The sequence below is a fragment of the Thunnus thynnus genome, chromosome 20 (assembly GCF_963924715.1).
Source record: "Thunnus thynnus chromosome 20, fThuThy2.1, whole genome shotgun sequence".
Taxonomy (NCBI): domain Eukaryota; kingdom Metazoa; phylum Chordata; class Actinopteri; order Scombriformes; family Scombridae; genus Thunnus; species Thunnus thynnus.
Genome location: NC_089536.1, coordinates 26165279 through 26184437, shown reverse-complemented (window position 1 = coordinate 26184437; position 19159 = coordinate 26165279). Strand labels below are relative to the sequence as shown.

The following is a 19159-nucleotide window of genomic DNA, read 5'->3' as shown; positions in this document are numbered from 1 at the left end:
ATATTAGCTTGCTAGCATGTTGTGTAGCTAATGTTTGGCTAACTACAACAAAACTTGTTTGCGGTCTTTCATACATACCTCAATCTGATTCACCAGCATTCCCAGCATTCTTCTTCTTACAATTTTCCGATTTGCTGCTGACAGCTGTAAAAAGATGCCTATAGCCCAACTCTGTAGGCAAACTCTGTTTACAATGCCTACAGACTACTGATGACGTTTCCAGGTCTTGAAGGGTTATCCCATTTCATAGAGGAATATTTCAACCACTACCCCTTGTAACTCTGTTGCAAGGGGCAAGGGGCACTTGAAACGCCATTAAACCATTAAAATAAAATGTATTCACTGGAAAAACTCAACATCCGACTCCTTAGAGGGTCTTTTAGTACAACCAAATGCTGAACAAGACTTTTTAGGCAACAAAAATGTTAGTTAACTTTCATGAACTGAAAACACACTGTGAAATAGCAGCAGCTATGCCTATACTCTGTGAATCTGGTGTTACGCCATGGTTACATTAAGTAATCAACACCGTGGTAGTGACTTGTCAGTCACAACATAGCCACATCCTAAAGCATATGTTGCTTTATCATCTGTTTCACTCTAAATGGGGCCATAATTTACATAATGAACATTATGATGCATTGAAGACTTGTTACTAGCGATTGAGACCATAAACTCATTAGGAAAGTGTTTACTGAGGTGATCAATCAAGTGAGAAATCAAGTCATTTTCTCAGAGACTTCCATACAATTGGATTTCTTTTTGCAGCCAGTGGAGTACTCCCCTGCTGGCCATTAGAAAGAATGCAGGTTTAAGGCACTTCCGTATTGGATTCACTTTTCAGACCCCGCTTAGGTGCAGTCCTGCCTAATTCCAGAGAAATGTGTATAAAATTTATTATACATATATATTTCACAGACTTACTCAATGTATGTTTTCCTCAAGATATGTACATATGAAAGAAACACATGTTCCTTAGGTATGTTAAACATACCTATGGAACCATAAATGAAATCCCCAATATGTACTATTTTTATGCATTTATTTATCATAGACCTATAAAAATCTCCTGTGTTAGTTGTTTATGCATATGAACATATATATAATATATGGTTGTATTGTAGACATATAGGTTATGTACATATATCCACCCCAAAGCCTGTACAGTACATGTTTATATTATATATGTAAATATAAAAGATAGACATGTATGTTTAAAATGAATAAGAAAAACAAATACAAGCATACAAAATGTATATATGTTGTTCTAATAAATGTGCATATATACATTATATACATATTGTGACATATATGTTTGCAACATATAATACCATATAAAATTCATCATATAGATATGTCTTATATATGTACATATACATATTTCACTATGGGTATTTCATAGATTTTATAAATATATATCTCCATATATCCAGAGGTTGTATATATGGGATAATAATATATCACTGTACAAGTGGACCCAAACCATGCCAGCAAAATGCCCCCCAAAGCATAACAGAGCCACCAGATCCCCTCACTGTAGGGGTCAAGCATTCAGACCTTTGCCGGGGTTTTCTTTAATTTGTCACCCATCTGTATATTGCAACGATTGGTGTGTAATGCAGAGTGATGCTGGGTTTCTACCTACTTTTCCAGAATATTATAGTTTAAAATTTTCTATTTGAAAAAAAAAAGATTAAACCTGAAGAACAGTTTAAAAGCCAACATGTAATGCAGAAGTGAAGAAGTAGAAACACCAGATTTGAAGCTTTGAGGAAACAGCATAGCTTGCCAGATGTGTCACCTTTGCTCTGTCCCCCAGTCCCTGTGAAGGCCTGCCAACCAGACATCAAACACTCACACAAGACGTTTCAACACAACTTTTCAACCTTGTTTGTGTCTCTTTCCCTTTTGTCCATTTTTCCTTCTTTTTACATCTCGTTCCTTTTCTTTTTAACTTTCCATTTTCTCTTTTATCCCTCTTCTGTTTTCATCTGTTCTTGTCCTCTTCTGGTCCAAAAGGCCAAACAGCAAGTGCAGCTTCCTTTGACAGGAACAAGAGTGTAGGACAAGAGTGTTTTAACATCTTTCTGCAAGGTACTCCAAACTGATCTGTGATTGTATGTTTAATTACAAGAATGTCATCTTCAATGTATTACAGTAAACTATCCAACCTCATCCTTCACCTTTCATTTTGATAAAGCAATAAAATACATGGCATTGCTGCTCTCTGCTGGTTATTTGGAAAAATAGTGTCTCCCAGTTTCCCTCCAAAGTAGATTCTTTACTAAAGCAAGTCTCTGTGATCTACCTGTCTGTAAAAGTTCTTCCCCTCTGCTATTCTTCATAGGTCACTTTATGCATTTGTACAGCGCTGTGTATATTTGAGATATCAATTTTTTACGTTTTTGTTTTTTTTATGTTTTTATTTCGAGAATTCATATCTTTTAGGCCTATAGCTTAGCCTTTGTTTTTTTCAGCTTTTTTTTATTATCCTATCCATCCTATTTAATGTGTGTATTTTTTGACCTGAGTGATGAGCTGCTGTGTACACTTGTCTTTGTAGGGTTAAAGATAAAGTTACACTGAAAGTTGACACTTTGCAGCCCTCTGATTCATTAAATTCATCAAACACCAATCACTTGTTTAACAGTGAGTTCAGACAGTCCAGATCTTATGTGGATAATATTGGTGGGTAAAATAGCAATTAAAGCCCTGAAAACATATCTCTTCGATGAGCTTCTTACTATGAGTAATTTGATCCTACGTACACACACACAAACAATTTCTGCCAAAGTTAGAAGACTTTTGGCAATTACAAATGAGAGATTTTAGTATTTCTATTTTTCTCTGTTCTCTTTTCACTGGTTTGAAAAAGGGGGTTACATAGTGAGTAAAAAAAGTGATGTCACCTAGTTCCCTGCAGCAATGGGATTTAGAATCTGATGACAGTTTAAAGTTAAACTTTTAATGAATAATACCTAAAGATGTTATGGTTTTTTGGGTTTTTTTTTACTTAAACTGATGCTTTACTTAACTTAACTTACTTAAGAATAATGTTATAGAGAAAAACTCACAAATTGAAGCTAAGTTTTCAAGGGATGCTAAGGACTAATTACTTTAAAGTCAGCCCTGCACATCTTATCACACCTTCCGTAAGCTATACATATGTCTATAGACTGCCTCATTGTAGGAATGTCCAATACATATTTTATGTATGTATATTTTAAGCTAAATTTTTAGATTGTACTATGTCCTTTTTTCTATTTTTATTCATTCTCTTAGTGTTCTTACCGCTGCTATTTTCTGACGGTTGCCTCACAAAATTTTGTTGTATTGCATACCATGACAATAAAGTGTCGTATGTCTCATGTCAGTGAAAAAAGGTAACATCTGCACACTCACTCCAAGCCACAAAAGTAGAATGATGACAATGTTTCGATCCAACGAAGTCTTTGTCAGGTCAGAGTGTTTTAAACAATGCAAAACACATCCAAATGTATACATCATGCACACTAACAGGCTGACAAACTCTATGATGGTAGTTGTGGTTATCCATCCAACCTGCTTAGGGTGATAAACATCCAAAACAACTATTATGTCTTATGTCATACATCATGTTATGAGAATAAATTGAGAAGGGCAAAGCCTTCCCTTTCTGTTATCATTTATTTATCATTTATTTTACGTGTGTGTGTGTGTGTGTGTGTGTGTGTGTGTGTGTGTGTGTGTGTGTGTGTATTTTTGCGCGTGTGACCGGCAGTCTGCAGGGGGCGCCGTTGGAAAAATCTGGTAGCGTGTAGGAACCACTGTGCGGGACTTTTGTTTCCGCTCGCTTCAATACGAAGTGACGCTTCCTTGCACTTCCGGGCCGGGGGTAGTGTACACATGTGAGAAGCGGCTGCTGCAGCGTTTTCTTCAGGTATGCGACTAAACGTTTGTGTTTGTGTGAACATAAAGTGATGTGAGGAACTGTGTCTTCAGGTCCTGCTGACAGAGCAGCTTCTGCTCTCTGCTCACACTGGAAACATGAGAGATAACAGAGTGATGTAGCTGTACAATGTTAGCAGAGATGTTGTGGTGCGCATGAACACATTTTACTCTGCTTCATGTGTTTAACCCACAGACTGTATATAAGCCCTCAATAAAGAGGCTCGTGCATGTTGTCACTGGTGGATCACTGTCTTTCAAAGACAATAGTGTTTTATATTGAAAAATGAAGTGTGGAAAAGTTAAAGAGGCAGAATTGTGTCATTGTGATAAACTGCGTAATACAGTATCCATTAGAGCTGCAACTAACGATTATTGTAATTATCAATTCATCTGTCGATTATTTTGTCAGTTAATCGATTAGTTGTTTGGGCTGCAAAATGACAGAAAAATGTGAAAAATGTCGATCAGTGTTTTTCAAACCCCAAAGTGACGTCATTAAATGTGTGTTTTGTCCATAACATAAACATATTCAGTTTATTGTCACAGAGGGAAAAAAACCCAGAATATATTGATATTTAAGAAGCTGATATCAGAGATTTTTTTTCTTAAAAAAAGACTCAAAATGATTAATTGATTATCAACAATGTTGGTAATTAATAGTTGGCAACTTGTCAATTAATTGATTAGCATCCACATTGTTTTTGAAAGTAATAAAGCAACAGTTGCTCCTGTGGAGATGCTCAGTAGCCATCAGATCAGAATGTGTTGCAGTTTGCAGGTTGTTCGTTGTTGTTAATCGATTAATTGTTGCAGCTCTAATCACAGTATACATCCCATATCCTTCATGTGTCGTCTTTAGGCCATAAAATCCTGTCTTGATCCAAAAAAACAACTTAATGGACAATACTTATTTTTGTTTTCAGCCTATTTACTATCAATCATCTTTAATTTACATTACAGCTAACCCTTTTTAAACCATGATCTTACCAATTTGAATTTTCTACCATTCCAAATATCCATAGGCTTCTTTTCATTACTGATTGAATAATATGTACATATTAGCACTCTTAACACTTCCTTAAACTGTAATTCATCACATTGAACATCAGCTCTGCAAAGTGACATTATCATCACTAGGTAAAGCAGTGAGCGCTGACAAATCAATCTGAAATATAACTGCATTACTGACAATGATAATGTAACATTGACCAGAATAAAAGTAGTCTTGATGTGTGACTTATGTGATGGGTTACAGTTCAAGAACATTTTATGGGTCTGCTAAGTAATTTTCATACCACACGAAAATGAAATCAATATTCTTGGAACAGGAGGAAAAATACATCCCAAATTCTAAATATGTGTAGTATGCATTCAAAAATGATCTGGTAAACACACCAGTAATGTTTTAAAGCTTTGATGCCCTTCAACACAAACAAGGCAATTTTCCCAAAGCAGGATTGTAAGTTTATAATAGAGTTTGGCAGTATGACCATATATTATCTAAATGTATATACAGTATTTGTTCCTGTATGTATTTAAAAGTGTAGTTATTTATTTCTCCTTGAAACCTGCTGGTACATGACGGTTAATGTGTGTTTGTGCTGCAGTGTGCAGGATGGACGGGAAAGTTAAGGAACAGAAGCGACATCAGCAGAAGCACAGCGGGCCAAAGGCAGAGAGGAAGAAGCTGAGGAAACAGGGAGGCTCCACAGAAGAGGATGATCGCAAACGCAATCCCAAAGCATTCGCGGTTCAGTCCGCTGTGCGCATGGCCAAGACCTTCCACAGGTCAGCAATAATTGGCTCTGTCATAACAATTGAGGTCAATTCCTGTGTAGTCCTAAAACGAGTAAACCAAGAAACTGTATGAAACTACTCTCTGTGTGTATTTGTCTGCAGGGCTCAGGATATAAAGGCCAAAAAACACCACATCCCCCTGGTAGACCGGACTCCCCTGGAACCCCCTCCAGTTGTGATTGTAGTCGTTGGGCCCCCCAAGGTTGGGAAAAGCACCCTGATCCGTTGCCTGATCAAAAACTTCACCCGACAAAAGCTGGGGGACATATGTGGACCTGTAACCATCGTCTCTGGTAGGTCTGGATGTTTCCTGTTTGGAGGATTTCTGTTATGTAATAGATGTGAAGGGTCCACTTCTATCAGGACATCAAGATTTATTTCTGTTAATGTTAGTGTCACTTCCTCTTTTGTTCATTAAGTTTTCATTTTTTCATCATCATTTTTTTTTTTTTTTTTTTTTTTAAATCTTTCAGGCAAGAAGCGCCGCCTCACTTTCATGGAGTGTACCAATGACATAAATACAATGATTGACCTCGCAAAAGTAGCTGACCTGGTAAGTGTGGAGTGTAGACATGCACATTTGATACATGTATAAATGGTTTCATTTAAATAAGATGTATTTTTGTGTGCATATAGTCAGCTTTACTGTTTGCTGAGATTTTATAACCAAATAATCTCTGGGAGAGAGTTGTGCTTTAGAAGCCTCACACGTGTAACTAAGAGGAGAAAGTCTGATTATAGTCTAGAATCCATAGAACACTGTCACACTGTCACACAGGTGTTGATTTACTATACGTTTATCATTGAGGTGGTGTTGTTCTGAACTGCATCTTATTGAGAGGTGTATCAATTATTCTGTCCCCCTCATATATGTAAATGGGGTGGATGGAACATATTGGAGAGTCTGTACAATAATCATTAGATTATCAATTACATTGGAACCAAACTAAAAATGTTTAAGAAAAATATCCTTCAGATTCAGCTTCCAGGATGTAATTACTGTTAACACTGTATTCATATTGTAGCTTGTAGGTCTTTGCTAAAGTATTGTCTGGTAATCAGAACAGAACAGTTCATAATTGGTTACAGATCTTGCATATGACTTGGGAATAGAGTGGTACACACAGAGAAAGAGCTTTGTCTTCCCACTTTAATGTGAATACAGAGAAAGGCACATTGTTATTATACAGCTAGTGTATCAGGCTGGGCTGAGTCAGCAGTGAGGATATCTTTAATAACTTCCAGTGGGAGCATATTAGATTCATCTTCTGTTTTCTTCTTAATGACTCTAAACTAATTGTTATTGAATATTGACTAAATTAGTTATCAAAGTTTTACACATGGTCTTGTCTTGGACACATTTGCAGTATTATCCATGTCAATACTGGAAAACAATTTTATATAGATAAATAAGAAGTGATAAATATATTGATATTGATATCAACTATATTTCCCAGCTTTACTGTTGTGTTAAAGTTTGTAATTCTCTTCTGTTTGTTTTTATGTGTATGAAGGAAGTTGCAGTATCTTTAATAGACTTCATAGATAAAATGCATCATGTATTTTTTCCCTGCAGGTTTTGATGTTGATCGATGCCAGCTTTGGCTTCGAGATGGAGACTTTTGAGTTCCTCAACATCTGTCAGGTACACGGCTTCCCTCGTATCATGGGTGTGCTGACTCACCTGGATTCATTCAAGAACAACAAGACACTGAGGAAGACCAAGAAGAACCTCAAACATCGCTTCTGGACTGAAGTCTACCAGGTACACAACACTGTCACATTCTGCTTCATTGGACCAAACACATAAAGTCTGACTTATGAAGGAGACCTGGCCTGTCCACAGGTTACTGTGACTGTTGAGGTTGATGTTAGAACTGAGTGTATGTTGTGTGTGAAACCTGCAGGGGGCCAAGCTCTTCTATCTGTCTGGGATGGTGTACGGGGAGTATCAGACTCAGGAAGTGAAGAACCTCGGCCGCTTCATCTCCGTCATGAAGTTTCGTCCTCTGGTGTGGCAGACCTCCCATCCTTATGTACTGGCTGACCGGTGAGTGATAACCTGACACCACATGGAACACGTCACATTTATTTACTTTGCTTTGTGAACTGTAGATTCATGTAGATAGATGTGGAGTGACACGTCTTCACATTTAGCTGTAGCGTCTTTTCTATTTCGCTGTATGAAGACCTGAGCTGAACTGGTTCGTCCAGCTTCTACACATCAAATGAAGACCATCTAAAAGTGTTATTCTGCATGCTTTACCTTTGTACTCACTGATCATTGTCTTCTCAATCCTCCTGTTCTGCATCTAAACAGTATGGAGGATTTGACTGACCCTGAGAGGGTGAGGACAGACCCCAAGTGTGACCGGACTGTGTCACTCTACGGCTACCTGCGAGGCACATATTTGAAAAACAAAGGCCAGGTCCACATTCCAGGTATATCAGCATAGTGCTAGTTACCTAAAAACATTTTTCGTACCGCACATCATGCTGTCTAAAGCTCTGGAATAGAAAAATGTAAAATAACATATTGGGTGTTATTTCTCTTTACAGGTGTTGGAGACTTTCAGGTGGCCGACGTGAACTTCCTGCCGGACCCGTGTCCACTGCCAGACGCTCAGAAGAAGAGGGCGCTGAATGAGAAGGAGCGTCTGCTCTATGCACCCATGGCCGGCGTCGGTGGGGTTGTGTACGACAAAGACGCTGTGTACATCGACCTTCCTGCCAACCATGTCAATCAGCAGCAGGTGTGTGTTTTTATGAAATTCACTTTCTGAGTCTTGAGTGTGGGTTCATATAATAATATAATGTATCAGCATACCGATATACTGCATCTGTTTTATACATGTGGCAAATAAGTTGTGCCTGGTCTGAAGTGTCTTGTTCCTCTCCCGGTACAGGAGGAGGTGCGGCCCACCACAGAGCTGGTCCAGTCTCTCATCGACACACACGCCACTCTGGATGCCAAGATAGCTGCCAGTAAGGTGTCTCTGTTCAGCGGCTCAGCCTCCCTGAACCCCACAGACATGGACCAGCAGAGCGGGTGAGACACCTCACAGCTTTTCTTCTCCCCTGCTTTGACACAACTAGAAATTTGAGGCTCACTGGGGACATTAATAGTTTAGCACAAATTGGGGGGGGGGGGCTTAGACATGGAGAACAGGGAAAAAATAGATAAGCTAAATAAAATAGAGGGTTTGGGGAGGGGGAGGGGGCATTGTAATAGGATAGGAGGGATATTTGGAAGAAGTCTGAGTTTTCATTAGAAATGGGAAAAATTGCTACCAGGCCCCTTTAAGAAACCTCTAGAAATCAAAAAGAACTTGTTTCTACCACTGAACATTTGACTGTTAGTTTCACATTCTCAGTGTGAGGAAGAGCTGCTCTGTCTATCTTTCCTGTCACTGCATCACTATTACAGTTAAAATAAGGTCAGGGAGAAATCTGGCACATATACCCAGATTCACAGGTTAGATTTACAGTAACCACAGCGCACCTACAGCGCATGGAAACCTGTTTTCTGATCAGCCGCGTAACTTGATTTCTCGATTGCTTGTAAATGTACCGAGTGTGCCAGGAAGTGGTGCTTTTCGGTACTGATTTAAAAAAAAAAACACACACTCATGCTTTTATCTTTTGAAAAACTATATTAGATGAGGTTATGCATATAAACTTACACATCTTCAATATGGATCTTTCTTTGTGTATCTAACTTAATACAAATTCTGAATAGAAGTTGATGATAAAGACTGTAAATTTGTCACTTTATACATTCATGTGATGTGTCTTAATAACACAGTATTAAGTGGGGAAAAGAGAAAGGGGAAGAAAATCTAAAATGTTCTTGTTTTTGGTGTGTTAGAGAGAATGAGGGTCCTCAGGAAGAGCTTGTCTGGGATCCTAATACCCAGAGAGAGAGGAGGAAGGTGGTCTTTGCTGAGGAGGAGGAGGAGGAGGATGGCAGCGGTTCTAGTGATGACGAGGACGGCGACAGTGAAGAAAGTGACCAAGAGGAGCAGGAAGAGGATGAAGACAAGGATTTCCTCTCTACATTCATCAAAGAGGCAAGAACTGAATCTGACGCAAGAGGCGGCGCTCCACCGGTGAAGAAACAGAAGCTGGAGGAGAGGAGAGGAGAGGGAGAGGCCGGCGCTGAGGTGCCGGTGTTCGCCGACAGCGAAGATGACCTGGAGATGAGCGAGGAGGAGAGTGAAGAAGAGGCGGAGGCTGGGAGAGCGGGAGACTCAGGACATTGCTCCGAGGAGGATGAAGAGGAGAGCGATGATGAAGGGGAGGAAGAAGAAGATGATGATGATGATGAAGAGTCAGAAGAGGATTCTGTGGAAGAGGATGATGGTGCAGCTGCAGCGAGTGAGAGTGAAGAGGAGGAAGAAGAGCAGGGTAAATACAATGTTGAATCTTTTTCTATTTTTATTTATTTTGGAATTTAGTTTTCATTTAATATGAGCTCAGAATATTAGCTGATATTTTCTCTATTATTCATTTTTGTCGGCCTATAAGATCTCAGATGTTATAATTTCCCACAGCCCAATGAGACGTCTTGTTTTATCCAACCAACTGTCCAAAAGCCCCAAATAAATGAGAAAGTAAAACATCAAACCCTTTTATTTGAGAGCTTTTAGTAGCTATTAGCAGTTACTTCTTGTTCCAAGTGTCTGCTCAGGCAACATGTTTAACAAGAAGCTGGTTAGATGCTTGCAGGCTCTGACAAGACTCCTGTTGAGCAGATGTGATTCAGGACCAGGAAATGTAAAGCTTTGATAGGTCAAACAGAGATATGGTAGAGCTGTGTTCTGATGCTGTGATACTGAAGGTATCATTCACATCATTCTCCTCCTGCTTGTGTCTACAGGAGCTCTGCGCTGGAAGGAGGGTTTGCAGCAGAAAGCTTCGGAAGCGTTTCTACGGCAACAAGAAGCTGCACCCAATCTGCGAAAACTTGTTTACGGTTTAGGTAATTAATGCTGATTGTACACAAGCTTCAAGGTTCAACACAAGACTCCATTTGCTTTTAAATGAACATAGTTTATTTTAAAATACATTTTGAGGATATAAGAGTGGTGGAGTTTATGTGAATCAAAGCTGCAGTCAGCTTGGATCGTATCCCCTAGTCCATATAAACTTCTCAAACCACTCTCACGGCATAAACCTTTTCTACACTGTCCATCTAAATGATTAGTATGTTCCAAATATTCATGTTTTTGACACAATATGGGTCATTTACAAAGTTTATGTGTGTTGAAAGTGTGTTAAACTGTTTGCATGTTTGTTTGTGATCAGTTCACAACTTCTTCAGACTTTTTCCCTTCTCCATGCACTTTGGAGGGAGGTGAAGTTGTGCCAGAAATTCCTACTTTTGTTCATGATCAATGCAAGCAGACAGTAAACTTCTCCTGAGACAAACTGAAGCTGTGTATTAAGCCAGACTTTGTATTAGCTGCCAGTGATGCTATGAATATAAAAACACATGATGTGTTTTTGGTAGATTTTCATTCTTGACAATCCCAACATGCCTCCTGTATTCTCAGTTGTTGCGAAAGATGAGGAAGAGGAGGACGAGGAGGAGTTGGGAGGGCTGTTCCGAGTCAGTCGCCCTCAGAAGAGTAAAAAGTTCCAGGCAAACGCTCTCGACTGCTCCCGTTTCAACCCTGACACCTCCCACAACTGGGATCTGGAGGAGGTAGACTGGTTACCAACACATTGCTATTACCTGAGCATTAGTCCTAATGTGCTGCTGACATGAAAAAATATAGAAAAAGATGCTGAAATGAAACTTGATTGGTGATTTTTTTTTTTTTTTCCCCACTAGATGCTAAACTCTATCAGGGACTGCTTTGTAACAGGAAAGTGGGAGGAGGGCCAAGATGCTGCTACACTGCTAAAGGAGGACGGTAAGAAGAGAAGCAGTCTCTCAGCCCAGCAAACATATGACTGTAGACTTACAGTTAACAAAAACACTTCCTCTGTTCTGTCTGGAACCCTCAATTGAAGATGAATAAAAGTTACTTTGGATTAAATGGTGACATACAGTTAAGAATGGTACTGGTGTGAAAGGTTTTGCTTCTGTTGGAATGTAAAGTCATGTTGAATCGGAAAAAACCCCTTAAACCAACAGTGTAATTGGTTGTTTTGCTTTATACAGAGGAACTGTATGGTGACTTTGAAGATCTGGAAACAGGACAAGTCCACAAGGGCCAAACTGGGCAGCAGGACCAGGCTGAGGTACGTCCTGTCTGCTTGTACCAGCAGAATTCAGTGATATCTGCTGACTCACTGTGTGGTGACCCGGCTCAGAGACCACAACAGAAGATGGAAAGGCATACAAGCATTTGGTGCTGCAATTAATGATAATATTGCTCATGAAGACCCTTTGTTTCCCCCATTTGAATGATGTTTTTTTTTTTCCCTTGTGCCTAGCAGAATAGTGAGAATGATGATGAAGATGATGATGATGAAGCTGAAGAGAGTCTGGTGAGGCTGGATGATGAGGAGATCCAGAAAAACAAGCGTATTGAGAAGAAACGCAGGCTGAAGGAGCGCTTTGATGCAGAGTACGATGACGGAGACGCCACTTACTTTGATGATCTGAAGGAGGAGATGCAGAAGCAGGCCGAGGTACCACACAAAAGCTGCTGGGAGTCATTTATTGATAGGATTCATCATATAGAAAATTATGAAATAAACTTAGATGCTGATGTTTTTGGCTTATTTGTAATAACATTTTATTAGAGCATCTTTCTGCTTTCTGTCCTCAGCTGAACAGGGCGGAGTTTGAGGATGTGGACGATGAGACGAGAGTGCAGTACGAAGGCTTCCGACCAGGAATGTACGTCAGATTAGAAATCTCCTCTCTACCCTGTGAGTTTGTCACCAACTTTGATCCACACTACCCCGTCATCCTCGGAGGCCTGGGCTCCAGTGAAGGCAACGTAGGATACCTGCAGGTATGTGCAGTGCACTCACTAATGATAGGTTGTTGATGTTTTACATCCTGTTTAGACTCTTTTTACAAGTAAGCCGTTGGGTAGATTTTAAATTAAGTCTGTTTTATTTGCTCAGTCGTGTTGTGTGTTTAGTTTAGGCTAGTGGGAGTTGTCATTCAGACTGTACAGAGATGCCAGGAAGGAAGAACTACTGTTTTAGATATGGAGGAATGAAGGAATAATAAAGATGCTTGATTATGTTATACAGGTCAGTGGCTTTAATTTTATGCACCGTGCCAATCGTGCAGAGGATGTGGCTGCGTGGCAAACCCAGAGCTAGATGGAATACATCGTCATACTGTATAATTTGTATAATCGAGTGTCAGTCAACAATGTTTGTCACAGGTTTTACTGGCACTGACAGATCAGATCCTAAATTGGGTTTATGCACACCAGAATCACCACAATGACCTCGATTCAGTCTTGCCCAATCACTAGGCTGTTGCAAAACAACACAGGTCATCTTGACCAGCAGCTGCACTGTCACCTCCTTCTCACCACCGCAAAAACAACACCTGAGGCCTCACAACATGCATACTTTAGTGTTATTTAGTTACTGCGTAGATCATTGTGATTCCTTGTGAAATTTTGCACCATTGTGGAAAACTGCACGGCCTGGACAGGAATTCCAGTTTCCTCTCAGAGGAAGCTTGTCTTGACTCTTCTACTACATTTTAAGAGCCAATAACAACATCCCCTGCCCAGGAGGTCTGCATCTTGACTCTCAAAATTAGAGCCCATGTCTAGAAGTAATAACAATATCAGGCAGATCACTGAAATACACTCTGCTGTTAAGTTGCTGCTGTCGTCCTGTCGTTGAATGAGGGAGACTGATTTGAATGATGTAATAAAATTAGCTTATCATGAAGAAACAACTTTGATATGGTGATATAGTGAGAGATGAGATAGATAATGAGATAGTTAACTTGTGATTTTGAGATAATTCTATTGGCTCCAGTGCTTGTCAGGTATTATGAAACATATTTTGTTGTTCTGTCATGAGAAATAATCCAACATTTCCTCAGTTTTTCTGTGTAACAGTGAGCGCATATCTAAAGCTGTTTGTGTGTGTGTGTCAGATGCGACTGAAGAAACATCGCTGGCATAACCGTATCCTGAAGACTCGGGACCCCCTCATCCTGTCCTTAGGCTGGCGTCGCTTCCAGACCATCCCCCTCTACCACATCGAGGATCACAACGGACGCCACCGCCTGCTCAAATACACACCGCAGCACATGCACTGTGGAGCCTCCATCTGGGGTAAGACGTAGTGAAAGCACGCTCCACTGTTCACTGCTGCTGTACCGTCATGAAGTCCATTTCAGTTTTTGTGGAGCTTAACTAGATTGTGCAATTTTCTTTCTTGTTTTAGTGGCTACGTTTACACGCACAGGTCAATGATGATAGTACATTTACAGATTTTTTGATTATGAAAATACAGTTACACTTAGATTTACACTTACATTTAGATTGGTGACCAAGATACAGAATATAGTGAGCGCTACATTTCAGTGCTCTCTAGTGGACAGTTTGTATAATGGCATTTCTGTTCTGCAGTTTTTTACTTATTGGTTGACATGTACTGATATGTGTGATACGCTTAAATAGCTGATGTATCAGTCAGACTCTTTTGTTAACGAGCTTAAATGTCCTTCAATAATAAGACCACAATGGGAGCACTTCTCACATCGCACTGCCATTATTCTTACTCCCAGCTATGAGGACAATCACATCAAATAATCAGATTATGCTGTTAAAACCTGCCTGACACACATCACTGCTGTAATTGCAATACAAATGTACTATTGCTGTATATATTGGCAGGTTTAAAGGCACACATGTACTGTAACGGTTTTTAAATGATAGAGACTAGGGATTATTAAGAAATGTAAACCTGTGACCCTAACATTTATATAAGTCACTTCTTTCTCTGTCAGTGCAGAAATAATGTGTATAATAATAACCATTATTCCCTCTCTCTCATTTCTCTGAAGGTCCCATCACACCACAGGGCACTGGCTTCCTGGCTGTGCAGTCAGTAGCAGGAACTAAAGTAAGCCTTGTTCACTCTAGTTACTGTACTCTACTGTACGCTGTTGCTTCAAATCATGTAATGGAGAATAAATTCATAAAATTTCAGTTTTAACAGAAGTTAGACTATTACCAGTTTGAAACTTCTTGATAGTCATAGTACAAAAAATGGCAGCATTGTTCATTATATAATAAATTGTTCATAGAGCTTCTGACTCATTAAATCCTTGTTTTCTGTCTGCAGGCTAATTTCCGTATTGCAGCTACAGGAGTCGTCCTGGACCTGGATAAGTCAGTGACTATAGTGAAGAAGCTCAAACTCATTGGTTACCCGTACAAGATCTTTAAGAACACAAGCTTCATTAAGGTAGAGAAGATTTGATCTACTTTTATGTCTTTTAATTCTCTCGTCTATGTCTGTAAAACTATTCATCTTCTGCTCATTGTTTTAGTCCGTTTTTTTGGTACTTCAGTATTTTCTTGTTATTTTTCTCTCCGCTTTCTATCAGTGGAAGTATTTTCATAACAACAGCAGATTGGGAAATATAAAAATTCTATAAAATATTTTGAAACTGATCACCAACATACCTGACATGAACTGTCTTCCCAACATTTATTTGTGGCTGCAGTGGACAGCAGGGATTTTGATTGTAGGTGTTGAATCTGATCCTAATGTGAAGCGCTGTGTGTGTGTGTGTGTGTGTGTGTGTGTGTGTGTGTGTGTGTGTGTGTGTGTGTGTGTTCACAGGGCATGTTCAACACCATGCTGGAAGTAGCTAAATTTGAAGGTGCCTCCATACGAACAGTGTCAGGGGTCAGAGGTCAGATCAAGAAGGCGCTGTCGACACCACCAGGAGCTTACAGAGCAACGTTTGAGGACCGGCTGCTCATGAGTGGTGAGTTTGTGTTTTACTTGTTGTTATTGTGGTTTTATTTTACCCACATTTTTGTGAGGGTTTTTCTATTGTTGTGTATATTGTTAAAAAGTCTTTATAAAAAGTCTTTTATGAGTACAAAGTCTAACATTTTTTTTAAAGGACAATGCTATGTTGTCATATTGACTGTGGTTGTATTTGTTTTATAGTCATGATGTAATCAAGGGTGTAACAGCTAAATAGACAGTAATAAATATCCTCTGCATAGCTGTGTCTTAGTGTTGATGTCTTTTCTTCTGTGTGACTGTATTGTGCAGATATTGTGTTCCTGCGTTCCTGGTATCCAGTGTCTGTTCCCCAGTTCTACAACCCCATCACCTCTCTGCTGCTGCCTGTGGGGCAGAAGGACAGCTGGGAGGGCATGAGGACCCTGGGTCAGCTCAAACATGACCTGGGCATCCGCAACAAGCCCAAAACTGACTCTCTGTACAAGGTAGGACGTCTGACAATAGAAGAAGGGATCAATGCAAATGCTAACGCAGCACTTTCTAAAGGGCTTAATGTGGAAAAAAAGCTTAACAAGTGAAAATGTTAGAGGTAAAATCTTTATTCTGTTGAAATGTAACAATATCTTTGGCAGCACCCTTCAGTCATTATTTCTCACAGAGGTCTCTGTGTGGAGCAGTGCTACCTACTGGATCCCTGAGGGAAACTACTGGTATACTGGCTGCAAATATGTGACTCCACTTGCACATGAAGAGTAGCTGTAGACAGAAAGCCACATTCAAGACATGAAGCTTGTTGAATACACCCATAGTAGTCCTTCTTCTTCTGCTGTATGAGAATGGATGAACTCAGAGAGGAAAGAAGACTCAACTTGTTAATTGATAAGTTATTTTTAGAGTGAGTCTGAGAAGTAAAGGATTACTTATAATATGAAGGTTAAAGAGAGATGCAGTTTATTAACTGGCAAAAATGAACAAATACCACAAAATCTGGCAAAGCCACGGCACAACACAACACAATGTAACCACAGGAGATGTTTCAATTGAGTTTTTCAGTCATCTAATGGTAAAGGTTTGCTTCAGCTTTACAGTCTAGTCTATTTGCTTCTGTCATATGTATGTGTAACATGTAAGTACAATATAACTACATTTTGTAGTGAGTATGCATCAGTATTGTGGCTGAACACATGCAGTGTGACACTTCTGCTTTTGTCACACTGCTGGTGTAGACCAGATGAAGGTTCAGTACCAGGAATATCCAAATGTGTCTTGAAGAACCAATGTTAGACACACATTGACTGAATATTGATCATTTTAATAAGTGAAGAATTATAGTAGCAAAACATACGTATTATATGTAATATATATGTGTTTCAGAAATTTCACAGACCCCTGCTATATCACCAAGGGACTCTGTAGAAATGCTGTAGAAAAAAAACCCACTTGATAATGCAAACATATAAACAATGAAAACCTGTATGTTGAAGAAAAGTAACAAAAGGAAATCAAAAATGGAAGACTTAAAATAAATGTTGGTGTGAATGTGTTTGAGTATGTACAGCATGTCTACATGTGCTTTACCTTAAAACTAAAGCTGACTTTGAACTGATCAGTATTTCACACAACTAAATCCAGACTTGACGTTTGAATGTCCATCCTTTTCCCTTCCAGCCGGTGGTCCGGGCACCGAGGCGCTTCAACACCCTCCACATCCCCAAGGAGCTCCAGAAGGCCCTGCCCTTCAAAAGCAAACCCAAACAGCAGCAGCCCAAAGGAAAGACACCCAGAGACCTGCAGAGGCCCAGCGTGATCAGGGAGCCCCACGAGAGGAAGGTGAGCAAAACCTCACTCTACAGTCTCAGTGCAGCAGCTCATCAGTGTTATACTATACACTGATTTCTACTGGTCTCACAACAGAAACAGAATATGCGTCCAGATCTTGCTTTTGAAACTGAAATGTAACCATGAAAACAAGACCCATTGTTTAAGAATGGTGAATTCCTTTAACTACAAGATGACCTTGAACTACCCCTTGATGTAAAACATGGCTTTATCTCTAAGCATTGCTTTTCTTGTCCCATTCCTTTAGGTGGCGGCCCTGCTCCACGCTCTGAGCACAGTTCACAACTACAAGAAGAAGAAAGCTCACACGGCGCAACACGCCAAACACAAGGAGTTCCTGCAGCAGAAGGAGAAACAGGAGGTGGCCAAGCTGAAGAGACAGAAGGAGGCGCGTAAAAAACTGTACCGCGTCATGGGCCAGATGGACCAGAAGAAGCAGAGGTCCAGTCTGAAGGGGGCATCACAGGACGACTAACTCACTGTATCTGGACTCATTAGGCAAACCTCTGTAGACTCTGACTGAGACGCTGGGTCTGCTCTTTGGACTGTTAGCATGTATTTCATGGCTCTGCCAGGTTCATTTTTATTGTATTTTTCTAAATGTGTTGATATTGAAAATCATCTGTAAAGCCTATCTGACTTTTGGATTTTGTTTTAATAAAACAATAATAATGACCACTTGAAGCTTCTAGCTGCCTCTGACAGTATTAGTGATTATGTCGGAACTGTCAGATGTCATTGACGGAGTTCATTCTCTGTATTCTCTCTCTCTGTAATTACAGTAATTAAGACAGTCATTAACTTTACAGATGATCACATCAATTGAAAGCGTTCTTTTCTTCAACCTTCCCCTCCAGCATCAAGAGTTTTCATAGAATTTTTGGCCCGTCTATGGTGAACAGATTGCAACGCATCAGTGTCTCCACAATTCCTGTTTTTTGTACGTGCATGTGAGAACTGACAGTTCTCCTGATGGTTGGTGTTTTCACAACGTCATGAAGATATTATGCCATGTCACTAATCAGAACCTCTTAACACTTACAATCTCCTCTAAGTATTTGGTAGTGATGTTTCAAAATATGATGCTCAGAATGTTACAGTGCTATAATAATGTATTGTTAATTGGCAGAAATGAGAGAAAAAAAACTCTCTGTAGTAGTAAACAAAAACACTATCTGTAGTGGTAAAGGTAAAACACTCTTATTACTCCAGTATGAATAGTATGCGCACCTGCACCCATCTACACACAGCTATTTTCCTCACCACATCCTTTTCCTCTCAGTACAGGTACTGAATCAAAATTCCCCTCTGTGTGCACACTGGCATACACAGACTTCCTTCTACTGTTATAAAGGTTTCTCACTTAGAAAAAATAAGGATACTTAATGAATGTATGAACCTTGTCAATGTCTGAGTTAAAGGCAAAACCTTTCATGTCTCATGTATAAAGTTTTGACTCGGGTAAATAAGGCAGCGACAGGCAGACCTATATGGAAGCCATCTCTGCCAGGAAAAACATGAAACATTAGGAACAATAAAAATAAACATAGTTATGGAGAATTAAGTTAAAATAATTGCAAAATTATGACATATTAAGTCAAATTTTTAACTCGCTAAGGCAAATAGTAATATAGGAAGTCAGCTTTAAGAGAAATTGTTGTCAGCTGTG

General features: G+C 39.6%; 1 protein-coding gene across 2 annotated transcripts; it reads left to right on the top strand.

Moving 5' to 3' along the window:
* The first annotated feature begins 1400 nt into the window (after positions 1–1400).
* bms1 (BMS1 ribosome biogenesis factor) lies at positions 1401–18165 on the top strand. 2 transcript variants are annotated; one of them, XM_067575936.1, is made up of 24 exons: positions 1401–2094; positions 3761–3919; positions 5538–5718; positions 5830–6020; positions 6201–6280; positions 7304–7492; positions 7635–7777; positions 8048–8169; positions 8287–8480; positions 8634–8776; positions 9596–10134; positions 10607–10708; positions 11283–11434; positions 11564–11645; positions 11897–11976; positions 12172–12369; positions 12510–12698; positions 13817–13997; positions 14732–14790; positions 15013–15135; positions 15517–15664; positions 15961–16136; positions 17320–17481; positions 17738–18165. In XM_067575936.1, exons 3-24 carry the CDS (start codon positions 5546–5548, stop codon positions 17963–17965), a joined length of 3654 nt encoding a protein of 1217 aa, XP_067432037.1. In that variant the 5' UTR covers positions 1401–2094; positions 3761–3919; positions 5538–5545; the 3' UTR covers positions 17966–18165. The 2 variants fall into 2 exon arrangements, with proteins under 2 accessions (XP_067432037.1, XP_067432038.1); XM_067575937.1 differs by having other exon boundaries at positions 1403–2094; positions 12175–12369.
* Positions 18166–19159: the final 994 nt, after the last annotated feature.